The 21243-nt window shown below is 46.3% G+C and overlaps 1 protein-coding gene across 3 annotated transcripts in view; it reads left to right on the plus strand.

The window, feature by feature from the left end:
* Positions 1-21243, plus strand: part of GTF2H3 (general transcription factor IIH subunit 3) — an 89170-nt gene that overhangs the window by 63866 nt on the left and 4061 nt on the right. For all 3 annotated transcript variants that reach the window (XM_069619690.1, XM_069619691.1, XM_069619689.1), the window contains exons 6-12: positions 2476-2505; positions 7774-7802; positions 8349-8423; positions 15823-15876; positions 16824-16892; positions 17871-18006; positions 18097-18133. In XM_069619690.1, coding sequence (XP_069475791.1) covers positions 2476-2505; positions 7774-7802; positions 8349-8423; positions 15823-15876; positions 16824-16892; positions 17871-18006; positions 18097-18133 — 430 coding nt within the window. The remainder of the gene's footprint in view (positions 1-2475; positions 2506-7773; positions 7803-8348; positions 8424-15822; positions 15877-16823; positions 16893-17870; positions 18007-18096; positions 18134-21243) is intronic.

Raw genomic sequence — 21243 nt, forward strand, 5'->3', positions numbered from 1 at the left:
CTTAGACTGATTGAAACATTCAGGTTTCTTTCTTTTCCTATGTTGCACAATGTCACTTGTCTCTCTGGGGCTCTTCAGACCCCATTTCTCCCCTGGCTTGCTTAACTTTTGTGACTCTATCTTGGGTCTCTGCCCATGTCCAACACTTAAGTTTCTACTGCTCCCATAAGCCTCCTTGTCCTTTTTTTCTCTGTGGTTCTTACTGCCCCAGGTGTGGTATCAATCCACTTAATCTTATTTCTCCCCTCTCGTCTTGTTCGGCTCACCTCCCTCCAGCCTGGGCAACTCTGGTACCTTCTCGATCTTCGGAGTGCTCCAGCAGAGTGACGTCTCAATTGGGAGGTGCCATTCTTCAGCTTCTCCGTCGGATAAGTGGTTGCGTTTCCTGTTCTGACCATTTCAGCAGTTTCTGCGTTCTTCCCACTGGAAGTGGAGGATTTGTTCCTCCGTTGCCCCCTGTGTTTGTTTGCCGGCCCCAGGCCCACCACAGCTGCATTGTTGTCACGCCACGAGGTGAGACAGTGGTATTTCTTCTGTCTCCATCTCAGCAAACTCGCTCTTCTCAGTGCCAGCCTTCTGGCATCTGTCTCGTCTCCTCGCTGCTCGACGCAACTGCTGGCTCTGCAGTGTGGCGCGACTCTACCCCTCCAGGACTTCCTCATGTCCACAGCTCCCGTCTACATAGGATTCCTCTCTCTCCATTCAAGTTTCCTTCTCTTTACCTGCGCTGCTGTACTTAAAAGGGACATGTTGATATCCATCAGTTGCTGTGTTTGTGAGGATTCCAGCATTGCCTTCAGTGAAAGATATGGGAGAAGTGCTAGTATGTTTTAGATACTGGTCTGTCTTTCCTCTTCCCATATATGCAGACAGGGTACTCTTTGTAAGGAGTTCCTTATAGGAATATGGGAGTCCTTGTCCCCTAGAAGGGAGTCCCTCCCAGTGAGGTCCCGCTTCCCCAGACCCCTAGGAATGTTCTTGCTTAGCAGGCTCACCTCCCTAGCCTCAAAGGAGGTGACTCATCCCTGGGAAGAAGGGATGAATTTACAAGATTCGTCACAGTATTAACTAAGACATTTGCCCACTGGGAAAATAGCCCAAACTTCCAGAGTGAATTACTAACTGGGAAAACGACAGCCTGCTGGAAAGTGAGCCCAGACTTCCAGAACGAATAACTGCAATAGTTTTACAGTCCTACTGAGACCAGGAGTCCAGGAGTCCAGAATTCCAGCGCAAACAACTGGCTGAATCACCTTCGGTTGAAACACTATGCTGGGATTGTGAGTTGCAAATTCCCAATAAAACCACTGAAAATTCAAAACCCTGATTGCTGAGGGCCCGAATATTAGAATGAACTGTGAAAGGCAACACCGAAATCCTTCACATCTAGTAATATTTACTTAGTTAGCCAACCTTATTCCATGACTTCATCCCTCATTTACCTTGAGTCTGTCATTTGGGGAGAGACTGGGGTAGTCCGCTTCCTATAAGTAAACTTCCAAAAAGAGGAAAGTAAGAGGTCCCGGGTAGAAAACACTAACAAATTCAAGAAGACAGCATGCGAATTACAGGGATTAAAACAAGATTTAAAACTATGGAAGCAGATGAGCAAATCAAAAAGCAAGGAACAAAATGGTCCAGATATACATCAAATGGATATTTAAATAATCCCAGAGTTCTGCGGCCTACTAGTCTGGCTCGGTGTATCTCTATGGCCGTGGCACAATGCAACAACTGATAATCGCTTTATAGTGTAATTGGCGTATCCCATACATCTTTCTGGTCAGTTATCTGCAGCAGGTCTGCTCTGACAATGCAGATGGAAGACATCTTAGTATGGAAGCAAAGAGTCAAGTCCGAGAGGTTTCTTCTTGGATTCAACAGTACTGTGGATCGTAAACTGTGAGGCACCCCACATCCAGCTTTAACCAATGTCGCAGAAAAGAGTGAGCGAGTAGAAAAATAGGTTTTAAGTAAATGAAAGAAAAGGAAGATGTCTTAACTGGGCTCGAGTCAACTTTGCTGTTGAATGGGGAAAAAGTGTCAAGTATGAGCGGTGTTGGCAGAGTGCAGGGTGTGTGTTAATTATGGGGCGGGGGTTCCAAATGCAGGCCAGGGGACTTGTTGACTATACCGTTGTTTCACCGACAGTCGCTTTTACGACTTTTTTTTTTACGAGTACACTTTGGCGAAATAATTCATCAAAGTTTTGGGGAAGGTGGTAGGGAAAGGGCAGATAAGGGGCCGGGGATGTCGGGAATAGTTACACATAGATGGGGGGTGGGGCAGGGGTTGGGGGGGTTAAACCACCCCCCAAAAATAAAACAATACCAGTCGTAAAAATGACTGGCGATGAAATGACATGGAACCGTTGACTAGATCATGTCATTCTAGGATTTTTATTGTTTTGATATTGTATATCTGAGCAAATGATTGTCACACAGTTTTATATGTATTCCTGAACACCACCTGCAGATATTCACCGGATGAACAAGGAGTTAAAAGGTATTTTACAGAATATCCACTTGGATCAAAAGCCAAAAAGTCAGGTTTTGCAAAGTATGTTTAGTTCCATGTTCTCTAAATCGGATCGGAAAACGTCAAATGCGTAATTTTCTTTCTATTGGTACATTTTCTATTTTGGTTCATTTCAGTGCAACAAAAAGCAAACCCAAAAGGCAAACTGATAGGGAAAGGATGCATAGAAAGTAGTAATGTGGATGGAAGAGGGGGAAAGTTGCGCACAGAAATTCCACACAGGGCTTCAGATAAAATCGGGAGTATTTTATCCACTACTTTTGCAAGGTTGGAGTAAAGTGACATTTTTGGAAGTGAAAAAGTTCCCATTCTCAACTCGAATATTTTGAATGAAACCTATATTTGTAATTTTCAAACCGACATTCTGTTGTAATCCTTTCTTTTAACTGAGTCATTGTAAATGAATAGATGTACTTTGTATCTTTATGGCCTTCTTAAGATCATGAAACACATTTGGAGAGCCCTTCTTTATGCCATGTTGTAGTTATGCAGTTGCTCTGCACTGGTCAACCAAGCAGTTAATGTGGCATCAGGGTCCAGGCACCTGCGTTATGTTACTACCTGGTTTATTTTCATGGGAGTAATTACCTGATTTTAGAGTAAATTGAACCAGAGCAAGACTGATCTGGGTCTACCCAAAACAAGAAATTGAAGCAGACGATGGGCATGAACATGCTCTATATTGGTTTTTGAGAAGGAAAGTGTCAGGAAGTGAACTTAATGAATCCTGCGTTGTGGACAGTCATTTTGCATACTGCTACCAAAGCGGCATCGGCTCACTGATTGCTAAAGCTTAAATCACGATACGCACCACTGCAAAGGTCAACACTGAGAACATTTGCATTTAGGGGAACAAACATAGTTATCCACCTTTATTCCACAACTGCATCCTCGAGTCTGTCACATGTGAGAACATGGTGCAGAGTCACTCGCGCTCTAAGTTAAAGCAGGGTGCACAGCGCACCATTACTTCTTCCAAGGCACAGAGGCAAAAGTAAGGTGCCCTCAGAATATACTTCTGTAGTGCTGTGAGTGAAAGCTGCGCACCATGTGCGACACCTCTGGGGCCATGGAGCATGTAACAGAAAGTAAAACTGCCCCAGCATTTAAATAAGCTTCTTAGGAAGAGTAAAATAAGGGGTCTCAGGTAGAAAACACTTACAAATCCAAGACGGGTATGGAGTATGAGGTTTATAGAAGCAGATGAGCAAACCAAAAACCAATTTTAAAAATGTCCCAGATACACACAATATCAATATCTGAATTTTGCGACCTACTTTTCTGGCTCTATGCGTCACTGTGGCCTCTGTGACTTGTGATATACTTAATGTGAAAGTGGAGAAAATCTACTAGAAAAACAGTCTTTTGTTTAATAAAAAAAAAGGCTGTGAGCCATCAATCAAGGACAACAGACCAGAATTAAGGTCCAATATACTTTTTTTTAAATATAGAAATGAGAAATACTACATGCTGGAACTTGGAGGCTCACTTCCTAGCTACACCTGGTAAAAACAGACTGCAAAGATGACTGAATTCTGGTAATTCAAAAGAATGAAATAGTGGGAGCAGAAATATTAAATCTTGGAACTTGAAGTCAAAGTTAAAAACCAAACCTGATAAAGAGCACTGTGGAATCCTGGAACTTGTAGTCAAGGTTCCAGTGATTATCTGAATGAGATAGTATTAAGACTGGGATAACACTGTGAGGCTGAAACGCTTGTACGTTCAAGTCTTCGAGCAGGAGGAAAGAATAGTGGCTAATTAGCAAATAAAGCTTAGAGTTCTGGGCCGCCTAACAAATCTTCTTTTTCATAATAAAATCTTTGAACTCTATCTCTAGTCTAAAATCATCATTTTAAGAAACCACCACAAAACCTTCTAGCTTTATAAAAAGTTCAGTAATCAACCCATTGTTAGATTTGGTGCCAGTGATGCAAACTCAGGAATGGCATAAATATGAACCTTCCATTTTGGGCTAGTCTGCACTCCCAACGTTTTGAGCCAGTTGGAGTTGTCATGTGTTCTGTATTTTTATTATTCAAAAATGATATTTAGGACATTTACCATTTATTAGCAACTGGGGTGGACCGTTGCCATCTGGTACGGCGCAGGTAATTATCATTATCGTTAAAATGATTGGATTCCCTTGTCTTGGCTAAGGCTTGTCCTAGGAGACCCTAGTTGCCTTTCACTCTTTGAAGGGAAGCAGCCCTTCTAAGAGTTTATTCTAAATTTAAACAACCTTGGGTAACGCTGTAGATATGGGCCATGAAGAGTTGCCATCCGCAGGTGAACTCGCAATTCTGGACTCCAAAGACATCCCTTGTAAGCTCACCTCTGCACTGTCCCCATGGTCACCTTGTGCAGCCAAAATATGCTTACAAGTTAAGTGTTCTCGTCAGTGATCTGTGTGCAGCTTGGAATCACTGGTTAAAAACCAGGCAGGTCCTTCACCGTTCCGAGATCTATACATTGCCTATCATTAAATGGGGCAATGGTAATGCTTTTTAGCAAAGTGATATCGTTATTGACCTCCTCTTAGCCAATCAGAATGTTTAGGGTGCAGTCAATAACTACTGATATTGAGGCTGCATTTTGACTTCAAGGGCAGATGGGAAAAAAAATCAACTCAAGTAAGGAACCTGTTTCTCTGTTTCTCTGCAACATACTATTTAATGCACAGTAAAATGTTTTCACTTTCTAATACACAGTTTACTTTTATATGGTACCTAAAGCATGCTCATGTTAAACCTGTTTCAGTTTTGCAATTAAAATGCTTAATTTATTAAATAAACCATGTTATTTAGGTATTGCAAAATAAAACCTTTACTAACTCAGTTTGTCTATTTACTATACCCACTATTAAAGTAACATGTTTTTACTTCTCTAAAAAGTGTTATTACTACTACTATGTGCTAAAATGCTCATAGACCTCAGTAGGGGCAATCATTGGACAGATATGAAAGGGGTTGACGGTGTGTGGCCATGTATTATAAGAATAAAATATACCCTACCTTAGGTAAAAAGGATATTGCAACTCACCTCAGAGTTGTGTGACATTATCAAGGAACTCGGACTTCGGCCTCGGTTCTCTTTTTGGTACCTATTGCTGATCCTTCTTGCCCGGCTAACTATTGTCCAATTTCCATTACTCCCTTTTTGGGTAAACTTCTGGAAAAGCGGGCCATCTCTCAGCTTAACATTCATTCTGATTCTGTTGGTTCTCTCCATGATCACCAATCTGGCTTCAGAAGCACGGAAACTGCTCTCCTGAACATCTGTGAAGATCTGCTCTCCAACATTTCCTCTGTCCTCATCCTACTTGATCTCTCTGCTTTCGACACAGTCAACCATACCACCCTGCTCAACCGTCTCGGTGACAACCTGGGCATCACCGATCAGGCTCTGGCCTGGCTGACCTCGTTCCTCTCTGATCGACCCTCCCTGGTACAACTTGGGTCCTTCCTGTCGTCTATCTCCCTTTCTACTTGCAGTTTTCCCCAGGAGTCTAACCTCTCACCCTTGCTTTTCAACCAATACCTGGCAATTCTCGCCTACTGCATTTGCATCTTCTGCTCTAATTTCCAGTGCTATGCTGACACCCAACTCATTTTCAGACTTCCTTCAGCCACCCCCTCTCCTTCCCTCATCTCTGATTGCCTAATCGCCATTCAAAATTGGTGTGCTGCCAACAATCTTTGTCTAAATGCCAACAAGACTGAGATTCTCCTCATTGGTACGCCTTCACCATCCTTTTCCCTCACTCTCTGGCCAGCCTCCCTTGGCCCTCCTCCTACCCCTACCTGCGAGGCCAAGAACCTTGGTGTCATCTTTGACTCCACACTTTCCTTCTCCGCACACATCTCTGACATCTCTAAAAAGTCAAACTTTTGACTGCACCTCCTCAGAGGTACTCTGGCTTTCCTCTCCTTCCCTCCAAAGCTGACGGTCTCCCAAGCTCTGGTTCTCTCTAGGTTGGATTACTGTAACAGCCTCTTTCTAAATCTACCTGCCTCCACTCTCTGCCCTTTACAATTAATCCAGAACAGAACTGCAAGACTTGTCTTTGGCCTCAAGCCCTGGGATTGTATCTTTCCAGCTCTGAAATCCCTTCATTGGCTCCCAGTGGATGTGCATATTAAATTTAAAACCTTCTGCATTGTCCACCAGGCTTTCTGGGGCCTTGGTCCAAAATACCTCCAACTATCCCTGCGTAAATACCTCCCCTCTCGAGCCCTTCGCTCCTCTACATCTAACTCCCTCAGGTTCAGTCGTCTATCAAAGAAACGATATAGGGGTAGATCTCTGTCTTCGGCTGGGGGCTCCCTTTGGAACAGCCTCCCTGCCACCTTGAAACTTGAGAACCATCATCTCCGGTTCCGGAAGCACCTCAAGACCTTCCTCTTCTCTGCCCCTCTTCCCTCATGCTGATCTGTTTTCTCTGTCGGCATCCTGCACCTGGCCACCCTATGTTCTTCGGGCCCAGGTACCTGCTCACCCTGCCAGCCTCCTGCACTGCCTCCGGGCCACCCCTTGCACTGGAGTCTGTATCTATACTCATACAGTCCCGCACCCACTTCTCTTCCGCACGTATCAGATCTACCCTATCTGCTTAATCTAGCACTTGCCACTTGCTGGCTGCACTACCACCATTATTTATCTATTTTACTTATTTATTCTGTTCTCTCGCTTGTTCTGCACTTTCCACCTCTCCCCCCTTCCATGCACTTTCCCCTTCCCTTTGCCATGCACTTGCGCGTTCTCAATGTCACTGAGCCTAGTGAGATCGTTGTTTTTGTTTCTCCCTTGTTCCCCTCCCTTTGCCTGGTCGCGCTCTGAAACACGTGTGTGCGAGAGCGATATAAATAAAATATCTTTTCATTTACTGGAACTCCTCTGTGACTTGCAATATCCTTCTAGCGTACAGTCGGGGGTACTTTATCCCTTGTATGTGTGTGGCTCGCTAAAGGTTCAGCCAGGCCGGGTTGCAGCTCATGTGGCACTGGGATCGCAAAACCTTTCTGGTGGCTTTTAAAGAGGGCTTTTATAAGGGAGTTCTGCTACGCAGAATATGGTATAAACCATCTACCATAAATGTGAAAGGCGAGATAATTAGGGTTTTTTTAAAAAAAAAGCAGCAGTTGATGTTTCTAATTCTATATTTCTGTACCGTTTACTGCCACACATCTTAGTTTGTGCTACAAGTTTAACCATGTTCCCCTTGTTTGCATGCAGCTGTCCAGGAAATTAAATCACGGATTTTGGTAAGAATTTTCAGTTGAGTTTTGTAGTTTGAAAATGGACGCCTGCTGCACATAAAATGTTCTTTTTTGCATTTTTACAATAACATTTTAATTGTGAGACATGATTTGCTTTGCAAATAGTGTAAAATAGTCAAGAGAAATCTCTACTTGGAAATATAAATACATTTTTAACAAAAATATGACCATTCTAGTTCTGTAGATATATCAAATAAATGTGCGTGGCTTTAAGAAGGTTAGCATTTCATAGCAGACTGTCTCCCTTAACCTTTTGAATCAGTCTCCCCCCTCACACTCCGTGCATGGGGGTACAAAGTAAACAGTTTTGCATAGTTTTCCCCAAAACTGCAGAGGGTAGGGGCGGGGGTAAGCACTGAACATATTGTGTTCCCACCTGAGCCCCTCAATCAGAATATAGCTAGCTATATAGTGGCAACACGAGTTTCTATACAGCATTATAACTTGACCATTACCTACTCACCGAGATGTCCCCACTGCCAGACCAGTGATTGTGCCCCATAAGTGATAACGGCTACATTTATCTTGCAGGTCATTAAAGCCGCAGAAGACAGCGCCTTACAGTACATGAACTTTATGAACGTCATCTTTGCAGCTCAGAAACAGGTGCGTTGCCCAAAAACCTTTAACGTTTCTCGACGTCTGTTTTCCTTTTCCAATCCTACGAGGAGCACATTTCCCGGGCCTCAGTGCCATCACATCTCTATTTAGTCAGGAAAATCTGGACAAGCAACTCTGATGCCCCCGCCAGAAGGCATCCAGCACCATATCATACTAACACTATGATATGATTATTTGTAGAGGCATGGCTCTTTATTTCCTACCGTCTTTTTATACATTCTTTCGACTGAAGGAGCTAAGATTTGGCTAGCCACAAACCAACTGCCCTGATCACTGTTGGTCGTAGCAGCCTAGCTTCATAGAACTGATGAGAGGGATCATCCAAGACCACATCAGCTCCAGACAGTAGATCAGCGTACTGCAGCAGCTTCAAGAAATGCATGTACCAACTATAAGCATAGGAATTGCACCAGCTGTAGGAAATGCATCTGCAAATTACACCTGCTCCAAGCAAGGCAAATTGGACCCACTGTACCCTATTTGTCTGCAGATTGTGTCCGCTGTTATCCATGCTCACACCATAAGCATTTCTTCAGAAGGTTTCAGCCGCATGAAGAAATGCATCCGCAAATTGCAAGCAATGTAGATTGCACCCACCTTAGGCAGTGCATCAGCAGCTTGAAACCATTGTAAGAGGTGCATAACCAGCGTGTGACAGCTTTAAGCAATGCATCCACAAACCGAAATAGCTCTAAACAGAGCACTGGCTGCAAGCAGACCATATGGACTATAAGCAGTGCATCAGCAGATTGCACTGGTTAGCAATGCAGATTGCACCCACCTTAAGCAGTGCATCAGCAGCTTGAACCCACTGTAAGCAGTGCATCAGCAGAGTGTGCCAGCTTTAAGTAATGCATTGTTAAGATGGAATTGTAGAATATGGGCTGGTTGACCGATTTTAAGTGGCTACCCTAGTTCTAGTGAACAGGGAACTCTTGAGAGGTTGGCCAAACCCAATCAAGGTAGCAGAGGAGAGCAGTCAAGGCTATTCGCAGCAGAGTGCGAGTGGGGCCAGGGGTCCACAATGAGTTCACACAGTGAAGCACACAATAATGCAATTTAGACAGGTAAGTGGAACACTACTCTATTTATTCTAAGCCCAAAACACACACTAGGAAATGAAACAAGTAATAATATCACACAGCGTTCAATTATAAACATATACACAGTCTCCCCCATCTTACCCTAGCCAGCTTAGTTGGAGGTTCTGCGCCTGAGCGTTAGAAGACTTGGTGTTCCGGGAGGAGCTTCGCCAGGCCATCACAGACTTCTTTCAGTTTAATGCGGAGTCGGTTCCTAGTCCAGTGGTGGTATGGGAAACTCTTAAGGTGTTCCTGTGAGGCTGGTGCATGTCGAAGGAAGGGGGTACTTAAGATCATTTGCAGGGCAATTGCGCGTAAGGAAAGGGAAATTGGAGATCTTGAACTTCTTCAGGGAAGTGCAGATTCTCCAGATCTGCAAACCACTCTGCTGCAAGGAGACGGGAGGTTCGGGCTCTGATGGATGATGAGCGGTTCCTGGGTGACCCAGTGGCAGCAGCGAGATATGGGGAAGGTGATCGTCCGAGTAGGACTCTTGCCTGGGCTATTAGACAGGAGAACTGCTTAGAGCCTATCCTGGAGGTGGAATCACAGAGCGGTGCGCCTGTCAAGGATGTGCTGGGGATAAACGAGGTGTTTTGCCATTATTATGAACAGTTGTACACTGCCACTGGTTCGGCTGGGCATGATGATATCACTAACTTTCTTGATAGGGTTGCCTTGGGTTGGCTTGAACCTGAGGTGGGTGGTCTGCTTAATGAACCCCCCACGACAGAGGAATTCCGTAGGGCGATCATGTCGCTTCCGAACGGGAAAGCCCCAGGAATGGACGGCATATCAGTTGAATTGTACAAGGCATATCTTGATTTACTTATTCCCCACCTGGGTAAAATGTTTGAGGAAGCGGCGACCTCTGGGGTACTCCCGGAGTCCACGCGTACTGCCCTGGTTACGGTATTACTCAAGCCCAACAAGGACCCTACATGTTGTTCCTCTTATCACCCCCTTTCATTGATAAATACTGATAATAAAATCATTGCTAAACTACTTGCAGACCGGCTTCTCCCACATATGCCAGCACTAATCCTTACCGACCAGGCGGGTTTCATTCCGGGACGATCCACTCAGAATAATCTGCGGCGATTATTTACTATGATGCATAATGTGAATCCAGAGGTTCCGATTGCAGTGGTAGCTTTGGACGCGGAAAAGGCGTTTGATTCCTGTTTGAGGTTCTGCGCCGCTCGGGTATAGGCTCTACGTATCTCGCCTGGATACGCCTTTTATATACAGCTCCACGGGTGAGGGTGTATATGAATGGGGTCCAGTGTGCTCCTATCTTTCCAACTCGGGGCACTAGGCAGGGCTGTCCCTTTTCCCCTCTCTTATTTGCCCTGGCTATTGAGCTGGTGGCCTGTGTATTGAGAGAATTTCACTCTCATTGCGGCGTGATAATTCGGTCTTTTGCATCTATCATTTCACTCTATGCAGATGATATTCTTTTATACATAAAATATACTCGAATGAACCTGCAACCTGTGATGGGGGAGATAGTTGCAATTAGCGCTTTGTCTGGGCTACAGATAAACTGGGCAAAGTCTGAGGTGCTTCCGCTTACGCCGGGAGTAACCCCACAGGATGTGGGTGAGGCCTTTGCTTGGTGTCCGCATGGAATCCGGTATTTGGGTATTAGGGTGTCCACTACCCCGCACTTTTGTATCAGGAAAACTATGTTTCAGCGCTGCAGCAATTGGAACATCGGGTGGATTCTTGGGTCCGGCTTCCTATCTCACAGGCGGCCCGTATCTCTCTTGTCAAAATGGTTGTCCTACCAAAACTTTTGTATGTTTTCAATAACGTTCCAGTATGGCCCCCGGTATCATTCTGGACTCGTATAGAATCTATGTTGACGAGACTTATCTGAGCGGGGAAGCAAACCCGCATTTCCTTGCGCGTAATGTACAGTTCATACGCCCAGGGGGGTTTTGAGGTTCCCAACTTGTTTCTCTATTTTCTGTTGGCACAGATTCAGTATTCGGTTTGGTGGTGGTCCCCGTCGAATGATCTGCTGCACTCACAGCTCGAGAGGGCTATTGCTCAAACAGAAGACCTTAGGGGCTACCTCTGGGCTGTTCGGGAGCGCCATATGAAGTCGGAGGTTCAGCCATTGGAGGTCACCCTTAGTGCCTAGGACAGTCTGGCGAGGTAGGCTGGGGTAGGCCCGTGGTATTCAACCAGGATGGCTATATATAGGGTCCGTGGGATCCCCCTGACATTTGAACGCATTTTCATTCAACATTTCCAGAGTCTGCACATTCACACCCTGGGCGATGTGGCACCACAGGGAAGATGTATAACTTGGGAAACTCTTAAGACGAGGGGCGACTGTACCAGGGGAGTTGCTAGGTCTGGAAAAGACCCGGGGCTAAGCTGATGTCAGAACTGTTGGGACTGGGGGCTAGCTAGTCTTTTGGCTGTAGCTCCTGAGATTCTATCCGGGGCTACAACCAAAAGATCAGGGGCTATAGCCCCCTTAGCTCCCCCCCCCTAGCAACGCCCCGGACTGTACCCCACTGACCCAATTGTTATATTTCCACCTCCGCGAGGTACTGAAGTCGAAATGGCCTGACTTTCCTGAGGGCCCAGTAACCTCCCTGATTTTAGAGTATATTGTAGCTCCGCCCTCCTCTAGGAAAGTGATCTCTTCCCTGTATAGTCTGGCATGGGGGCTTGGGGCTTCTCCTTCTTCTGCCTACAGGGTTAAATTAAATGGGAGGCTGGCATGGCTCGCTCTTTATCTGAGGATCAATGGAAGGGCATTCTTGCTCAGACTAAATTGATTTCCAGTAATAACAGATTTCGCCTGATACATTTTAAATTTTTACATAAACTGTTTCCCCTCCGGTCGCCAGAGTGTAGGCGATGCCATCAATCCCCTGCTGATTTTTACCATGTAGCATGGTCTTGTCCCCATGTCCAGATTTTTTGGGGTGCGGTGGCTGAGGTGATGGAGCAGGTGTTGGAGACCTCGATCCCTTTCACTCCAGAAACGTGGGTGCTGTCGTGGGTAGAATTGCGTGTAAGCAACGATAGAAAGCTGTTTGGGATGGCTTCAGCGGTCACCAAGTCCCTGGTGGCACGTGCATGGGGGGCATCTCAGGCACCTTCAATACACCAATGGAAACATTGCATGTCGATGTATGAGCGTAGAGAGTCACACTACACCAAACGCTTCCTCTTAACTGTAGGCCTGGGGACTTTTGCTACTCTTTTAGGAGCTTTATGGCTCGTGAGTCGGACTCTGAGAACACCCTCTCTCTGCAGCATAATGAGGAAAGTACTCCTGGGCGGGGTGGAAGACTATTGAATCTATGCTTTGGTCAGTATCTTCATTGGCCACGGACATATTATATTTGGCTTTGTTTATTTGGACCAAGGTCATTGTATCCTAGGTGGAGTTCTAGCCATTTGGATGTGTTCTGTTGCATGTACCGTTAACCTTGTGGGGAGTTGGGGGTTGAGTGGGGGGTGGGGGGTGGGTGTTTTGCTCCCGAGCGGGATGTAGTTGTTTTTCTTTTCTGTCTTCCTGTCTGTACGGAGGTATTGATACTGTCTGATGTGTTAATTGTTTTACAACTGGAAAGCTAATAAAGAAATGTTTAAAAAAAAACATATACACAGTCACCTTTAGGTTCTTAGGAATGCATTCAATAACTTATTCAACAAAAAGAAGTGATGCAGTACAATGGTACCAAGTCACAAGAAATATACCCTAACTTTATACGTCCAATCCCTATGATGAATGGGACCGTGTGTCCAAAAGTCACAAAGCTTCTTCTTAGTAAATGGGTCCGATGTAGGGAAGAGTTCTTGTATTGGTGAAATGTTCCAGAAGATATTCAACAAAGTTACAGATAGGTAACATTATATTGCTATCTTTCAGATACAGAGTGATCGAATGGAATAACCAAAGTTTATTCTAATGTGAACAAGGGGAGGTGAGTGTGTTGCAATTTCTTACCCCTCTGTCTTCGATTTTCCCAGATTAATAGTTGGGTCTACTGAGGCTCGCTGGAGGTAGGTTTTCCCGCTATAGATGCCAGCGAGAGGTGCCCAGGAGCTGCAGGTGCAAGGGTTCTTTCAGTCGGCCCCAGGAGCAGAGTGAAAACCTTTGCGAAGAAGAAATGCAACAAACACCAATGCAGACCTCCTCAGAACACTTCATGAGATCGGGAAAGCGAGTTCCAGCGATGGCCACCATACACAGATGACAGCAGGCGTCTTTCCAGTCACGGTTGTAGAAGGCCTTCCAGAGCAGGATCTCTTGAAGCTGGGAGGCGACATACACCACAAGCTGGCGACCACCGAAGTTCTGCCGATGAATTGGAATTGCGACGATTGTACTGAGGTAGCCCACTGGAGAGTTAGGCAATACACTGGGTGTTCCAGGGACACTTCCAAAGGCTCAGGATGGCTGGATCCTCGAATAAACATAGAGAATGGTTGGTCCCACCAGTCGAAGGGTTGATGCACCGCAGAGGGCCTTCGCAGATCAAATAGTCCAGTGGGACTTCACTGGGTAAAACGCAAGAAGAGATGCTGGGCCTATTTGGGAGTCATCCATGGATCTTCAGTTGGCTGCTCTTCCACACAGCATACTTGACTCCAATGCTGATCTGAAGAAATAGCTGGAGGAGTCATCTTCTTATCCCAAAACCAGCCTGGAAGCAAGTCCAAGCCCACCAATGGTAAGGATCTGCACCATTCAAACAGCCAGCAGTGGTCCAATCTGGGACCACAGTGGGTTTCGCTCATGCCACACACCTGGACTTTCAGGCAGCACAGATGTGGAATGGGACCAGACAGTCCCACCCCCTTCCTGGGCCAAGCACACACAAAGGCAGCACTACCCTGCAAAAGCAGCAGCTTTTCCAGGCAAGTGCATGACCGTACATAGGATTTCCTGATCTAAGAAGGCAGGAAGAAGGGCAAACAACATTATGGCCAAAGAACAAGCGGAAATGTTGTTGCACAGGCATTTTAGGGCACTAGCCACGCTTAGTAGCCATACACGGTTAACGCGAATGTGCACAATAGAAATAACGCAAACGTTGTAAAAATGTAATTGCTGCCACCAGCTTTTCTTTAGGCAAATATAAAAGTAACCAAAAAGTGTAAAAGACTAGGGTGATACAAAAGTATCCCCAATGCTGTGTGCACTTTAAAAAAGAGACCATGAAGGTAAAAAGAAAAAAGGAATCCCATCTGTCCCAGTACTAATAGTCTGAAGAACTGATTGGTTTCCCCATAACAAAAACGTCATGACAGGTTCAAAAATAAAAGCAAAACGTTTGGGGGTCCATAGAATATGGATGGAAAGTTGCCAAAGAGATATCTTTCCTAACATGCATCAGGAAACTGAACCAGCTCTGAGCAGCTGCAAGCAGTCTATCTGCAAACCCCACAGACGACAAGTGCATCAGCAGATTGCACCTGTTGTAAGCAATACAGATTGCAGCAGATGTCACCAATGTACATTGCACCCACTGTAGGCAGTGCATCAGCAGCTTGAGCCTCCTGTAAGCAGTGCATCTGCAGTTTGCCAGCTTTAAGCAATGCATCAGGAAACTGAACCAGCTCTGAGAAGTGCACGGGCTGCAAGCAGTCTATCGGCAAACCCCACAGATTGCAAGCAGTGCATCAGCAGATTGCACCTGTTGTAAGCAATACAGATTGCAGCAAATGTCAGCAATGTAGATTGCACCCATTGAACACAATGTGTCTGCAGACTATACCTGCTGTAATCTGAACATTATTAGGTCTCACCAGCTGTACGCAATGACGATTGCACCAGGTGTAAGCAGTATGTCTGCAGATTGCATCATCTCCTTTTGCACCCGTTTAATGGATTTCTGGTAATTACCATTGGCTGCATTGTCGCCATGACTTGGTCCAGCAAGTCATTTGGGGAAAGTGAAACTCATTTTATAAAAACACACACAGATCACCGACTTTGATATTGGCTATTGTTGGGGCAAATCATTGTTAACCTGTCTGCTGTATTTGGATCTTTGAGACCATTGTGTATGTGACACCTTTCGCCAAATGCCAATGAGGGCAAAGGCGGCGACAGTTGAATTAGTTCCATCCTCCAAGGTGATCTGTTGGTGGCCTGATGTAGTCATGGGTTAAAGTCTCTCCATCTCTCTGGGCTGCATACATTTCTTCTGAATCAAAAGTAAAACAATTCATGTAATACTGTTCGCATTACTTTGAATGGCAAATTAAGTTTTATGGTTCCAATTCTATGTCCTTTCTAATCCGGTACCCTGTTTCTGTTTCAGAATGTTTTGATTGATGCCTGCGTTTTGGATGCTGAATCGGGACTCTTGCAGCAGGTGCAGTATTGGTTATCTTGGATCTCCCATTGGCGTTTTGTTGTAGAGATGGAAGATGTACTTGCAATCTTCCATCCTTGGGAATGTTGCACGCTCTTGCCTCCTGTCTAGCCTTTGGATGGTATTGATAACTAGGGCCAAGTAGAAGTAATATCGTAGGCCTGGCTCCTTAAACGATTGGGGCACCGTCTGTGAGTGCCCAAGTCCATCAGAGAAGAACTGTGCGTAAGCATGAGTGGTTGGCTTTGCAAACTGGAAATCGGTACAGTAACCTTTTCCTTGCCTACTTGATCAAGTTGTGAGATCCTTGGGAAATTACTATATCTCCATGTGCCTCTCTTCCTTTATCTGACAAAATTGGCATTGAATAAAAAGGATACGTGCCAGTTTTATGCAGGATACAAATTGGTAATTTGCAATCGTGATTAGGTTGTCTGTTTTTCATTGGATCCCCCATATAGGGTTCATTTGATCGATTCCTACAGACCAGAGAAGGAATATGATCAATCCTGAACGGAAGAAAGATAGACAGACTAGGTCAGGGGATTCCTCGTCCAACCCTCAGTGGCTAAACGCACCTCATGTCTTCAGTATGCCCACACAAAATTCCTTTGAATATAGTTAAATGTAAACTGAGCTATTTGTATAGTCGGTGGTTAGCCTGAAGACCTAGTTTGTTTGCATCCCTGCAGAACCAGACTTGGTGGCCATGGATTAGGCACAAACGGTGCATACAATCAGATTCTATCACTTATAACGTCAGTTGCAGTCGTTTGCAATTGAAAGGGTAGATTGGAATTACACTCGACCACTCTTCAAAATAAGACCTTGTTCATAGAGATCGGCATTGTTTTTGTGTAACTTTTGTCTTTTTCTACACTGTACTTTCTTGCCTTTTTGGCAAATATTAAAACAGTCATCTCATGGGTCACGCATATTGTGTACAGGCTTGCGACATCACTGGAGGGATATACCTGAAGGTGCCACAGATGACGTCGTTACTGCAGTACTTGCTGGTAAGATCAAAAAGATATGTCTGTAATAGCGAACGTGGAAGCCATGTCACCAAGTTAACCCAAAAGAACCTGTAGAACAAAAATGCATGATCTGTTTGAATGAAATGGGAAAATATTTAGTTATTTCTGCATTTTAGGTCACATTAAATGTCATCCAGAACCCTAGTTTGAAATAATGTTCATTCTGTGATATTCTTGCAATTTAAACATTTTGAAATTATCCCCATTTAATCCTGTAGCCGCTTCTCCATCTTCTAATTCTCTCACTATTTTAGGCGATCGCCCAAGTAGGCTACTTAGTGACTGATCATTGAGTCAGACCACATCTGAGGTCTTGTCCATTGTGGTGCAGGGCTGCAGTGACATGGTATTCAGCATTGGCGACCTGTAGGCTGCGATACCGGAAGCCCAACGCACAAAAGGTTACGTACAGAAGCATGACGTGCTGTCCTGGGGCTTCTGTGTATGCAGCCTGCAGACCAGGTATGGCGCTGCTGGTTTGGGCCAGAGAAGGGAAGTCGAGGGGGATCAAGGAGGGAAGTGTGGTGCGAAATGGACTGGGAACAAAAGGCCAACCTTGTGGGGAGCCTTCTGGATTCCACAAAGCTGTGCTTTTGTTTCCAGTATTTAGAACCTGATCCAATAAGATTAACAAAGCAGTGTGAGTGGCTGAAGGGGACACAATCTAGCTTATCTGCTTCTACATTTTGCAGGTCAAGGTGTGCATGCACCAATTGTAGGGAATACAGTGGCATGGTTGTCTCTTTATCTGTTGTCCTGATTGTGTATAGAAGGGGCATGCAGCCTGTGGTTCTCCAGTTGTTTTGCACTATGATTCCCATGGTCCTTTACCATTGATTTATGCTAATGGGAGTGGTAGCCCAACATATTTGGAGAGCTCAAAGTTGCAGTCCCCTCTGTATGGTTATACTAGTCCTTCCCCCTTCTAATGGCTGTTTGGAATCAATTGCATTGCAGTGGGTTTTCCTTCCTGATCCAGAACAAAGGACCCAGTTAATCCTCCCACCACCTGTACATGTGGATTACCGGGCTGCCTGCTTCTGCCACCGAAACCTCATAGAGATCGGCTACGTCTGCTCTGTCTGCTTGTCCAGTAAGTCTGCAGCTGACATAGAGTAGAGCTACGAGATGGTGTTGTGTCCTGCCATTTAACCTAAAATGAGTGATTTCTTGCTCTTTTCAGTTTTTTGCAACTTCAGCCCCATTTGTACGACGTGCGAGTAAGTATGGCTTTTTTTACTTTTTTATTTACTGATTTTATAATTGAGTCTATGGCTTTCAGTGTCACCTATATAAAATCATATTTCACTTTGAGTGATTCTAAATATGCCCTTATTTATAAATGTACATGCCACATCCTGAATTGGTATCTCTATTATAAATTAGCAAGCTACTCGCTAGCTGAAGACCACCGCAATTATTTATTTATGTGGGTGCGTTGTTGCACTTTGTGTCACTGTGTATCCACTTCTGAAAGATTGTCTACCAGGCGGTGCTATCACTGGAAGTTGACTGGCAAGCCTTCAATAGAAATAAATAATTGATTGTAAGGTGATGTTTTTCTGGGAGCTTCAGCCTATAGAAATCTCTGGGAAGCTTTGGCTCGAGGTTGACCACCTCCAAATGGCAGTGAACTCAAAGGCCACAGAAGGTAATGCCGGCGCAACTTGGGAGCACATTTTGTTATCAACTTCATGGGGTTGGCACCTGGTCTGTTTGGAAACAAAAAATGAGACTCCTCCAGAGGCCACCAGGGGGCACACGGATGCAGCATGCCTCTGCGTAATCTCCCAGCCCATCGGTCCTTAAAAGTGGTCTGAGCCCCCACTTTGAGACCCCCCCACCCCAGGATAGACTGAACAGGGAGATGTGGGAACTTTGCCTGCAGCAATGGTGCAAAGGACAGAGAAAATTGGTCCCGGAATCGCTGAGAAACAGCCACGGCACGCAGAGGCGAAAATGAAAGGGAAATCCCATCCCGTGTAAGAGCCGCATGGAGGAAAGAAATGGCGTCCTGAGCGCCAGCCGAGTCCATGGGGGGGATCTGCTGGGCCTGTGCAGTGGCCGTGAAGATGTGTCGGTGGACCGAACCGCCTCCCCCCCCATGACGTTGGTGCTGGCGGGACCCTGGCTGAGTGCCCGGAGTAGAAATGCTCGTACCAGCGGTGTATCCAGAGAAGAGGTGGGAGCTGGCGAACCAAAACCAGCGGGGGGCCAGGGGAGGACTTTCACACCAGAGACACTGGCATCACGAGGGTGCACTGTACCCCCAAACCCCCCTCCCCCCCCCAGCTGCTTCTGAGGTGAGGTGCACTTAGGGACCAACTGGACTGGTTGGTGGCGTGTGCCCTCTCCCCACGCCCGGCGTAGAGCAGTGCTGGGGGGATTGGAGAACGCACACCCATAGAGACAGATTTTCTCAACAAGAGGAGGGCGTTATGGTGGGAGAGGAGTGCAGACCCACCCTAGGTAACGCAGAGTCCAAACGGGATACTTGGAATCAGGGCTCTTGCAAATACCTGGGGTCACTAGGCGGCGCGCTGTCCTGGGCGCACACGAAGAGATCCATACATACCGCCATTGTAGGCCCAGGAGGAGGAGGAGCAAGACATGGCGGTGCTCGAGCCATGGGGCAGGGGCCCAGTTCAGTGTAAAACATAGCCTACAATAACGTACGCACCTGCCCAGAGGGAGAGAACTCCTGAAACAGTGGAATACAGCAGAGGGGCCCCACCTCACGTAACACTTGAGGAACGACGACAGGTGATCACGCCACTCTGTGAGCCACCCAGAGACCCAATGGGCTCCTGACTTGCCCATCCTGCGCGTGGTCCCTTGGCGGCACTGGTAGAGTGGAGCCCAACTGGGGTATGGTCACTCTGAGCCACAGAGGAAGGCTGTGTAGGGTGGGTTTAACCACCCAATTCATTACTGACTGTACCAGAGTAATCGTTCACTGAATACCTGTAATGCTTAGGCGTAAGAAATCCGCCGCCCACCTGAATCAGCCCAAGTCACATATCTGCGGCAGAATACCCAGAAGAGAACAGTACGCCCAAGGAGGGGTGGGTCCCCAAATTTTGGGGCGTGTGCCCGCCTCCTGATATAGGGCGCATCCACCAACTTGAGATTGCTGACTGGAGATGGCAGGGGAAGAGCATCGGCCACAGTAGGATTACCGGACGAAAGGAGATCCCAAAGAGAGGCGATTGTCTGGCACCGACTAGGTGGTGAGGAGGGAAAATCGCTCGGAGGGGGAGAGGCCTGATTACCCCTCCATCCTAATCCATTCCTCGGTGGTGTGGGCCCCAGACCTAGGGGCATGTGCCCGCCACAGGGACTGCATTGGACGACGCACGACCAAGGAGGATAACGGGCCGTTGAAGGGACCGTTGCGCTTGAGGCGGCAGTTACCACCCATTGGAGATCATAAGAGGATAGGGCAAATTAGGGGCCAAGCACAGGTCAATGGAATGAGGTGCATGGAAGTACGGAACAAGTTGGCCACCTATAAATGTAACCCGACAACGCCCAAGGCCGGAGACCGTGATTCAGCCCAAAATGGCGGCGTCTGCGGAGAAATCGGCAGTAACTAAAAAGGACGGGGTGGCCCTGATGGAGCAGATGAGGGCGGGCATCGGAAGCAGGGTTGACAAGATTATTCAGAGGATAGACAAGATGGAGGAGCGTCTAGAGGAAGTCGAAAATAATCAGACCTCACTGAATAATCTAGAGTCACAAATGGACCAAAGGATAGCTGAAATGGAAAGTCAGGATGAGGAATTTCAGTTGAAGATGGACGATTTGGAAAATCGTGAAAGGCGGAACAACCTGAGACTCTTTGGCAGAAGGCGAGTCGGAGCAGGATTGAAAAGAATGCTTCATGAAGTTACGGAGCTGGTATTCGATGATGACTCGAGGGGAAGATTGAGAGGATGCATAGAGCAGGGGAGCTGATGGTGGCCCCAGGACTGCCCTAGCCAGGTTCCGTAACTAAAGTGACAAAACGAAAGCATTGAACAGGGTGGAATGGGGTTTTCTGGAGGAGGTCCTGGGCAAGGTGGGGTTGGGAACTAGGTTCATGAGGGGGATAATGGCGGTGTGCACCTCGCCCAGGGCGTCAGTGGCTGTTAACGGAGACTACGCCCGATCGTTCAACTTAGGTAGGGGCACGAGGCAGGGCTGCCCCCTCTCTCCGATTTTGTTCACTCTCTCTCTAGAACCCCTGGCACAGAGAATTAGAAGGGACCCCCAGGTGGAAGGTCTCATGGATGGAGGGTTTGAGTACAAGGTGGCCCTATACACGGATGACCTGTTGTTGCACATTAGG

This window comes from Ambystoma mexicanum, chromosome 10 (genome assembly GCF_040938575.1).
Source record: "Ambystoma mexicanum isolate Mex_15411 chromosome 10, UKY_AmexF1_1, whole genome shotgun sequence".
Taxonomy (NCBI): domain Eukaryota; kingdom Metazoa; phylum Chordata; class Amphibia; order Caudata; family Ambystomatidae; genus Ambystoma; species Ambystoma mexicanum.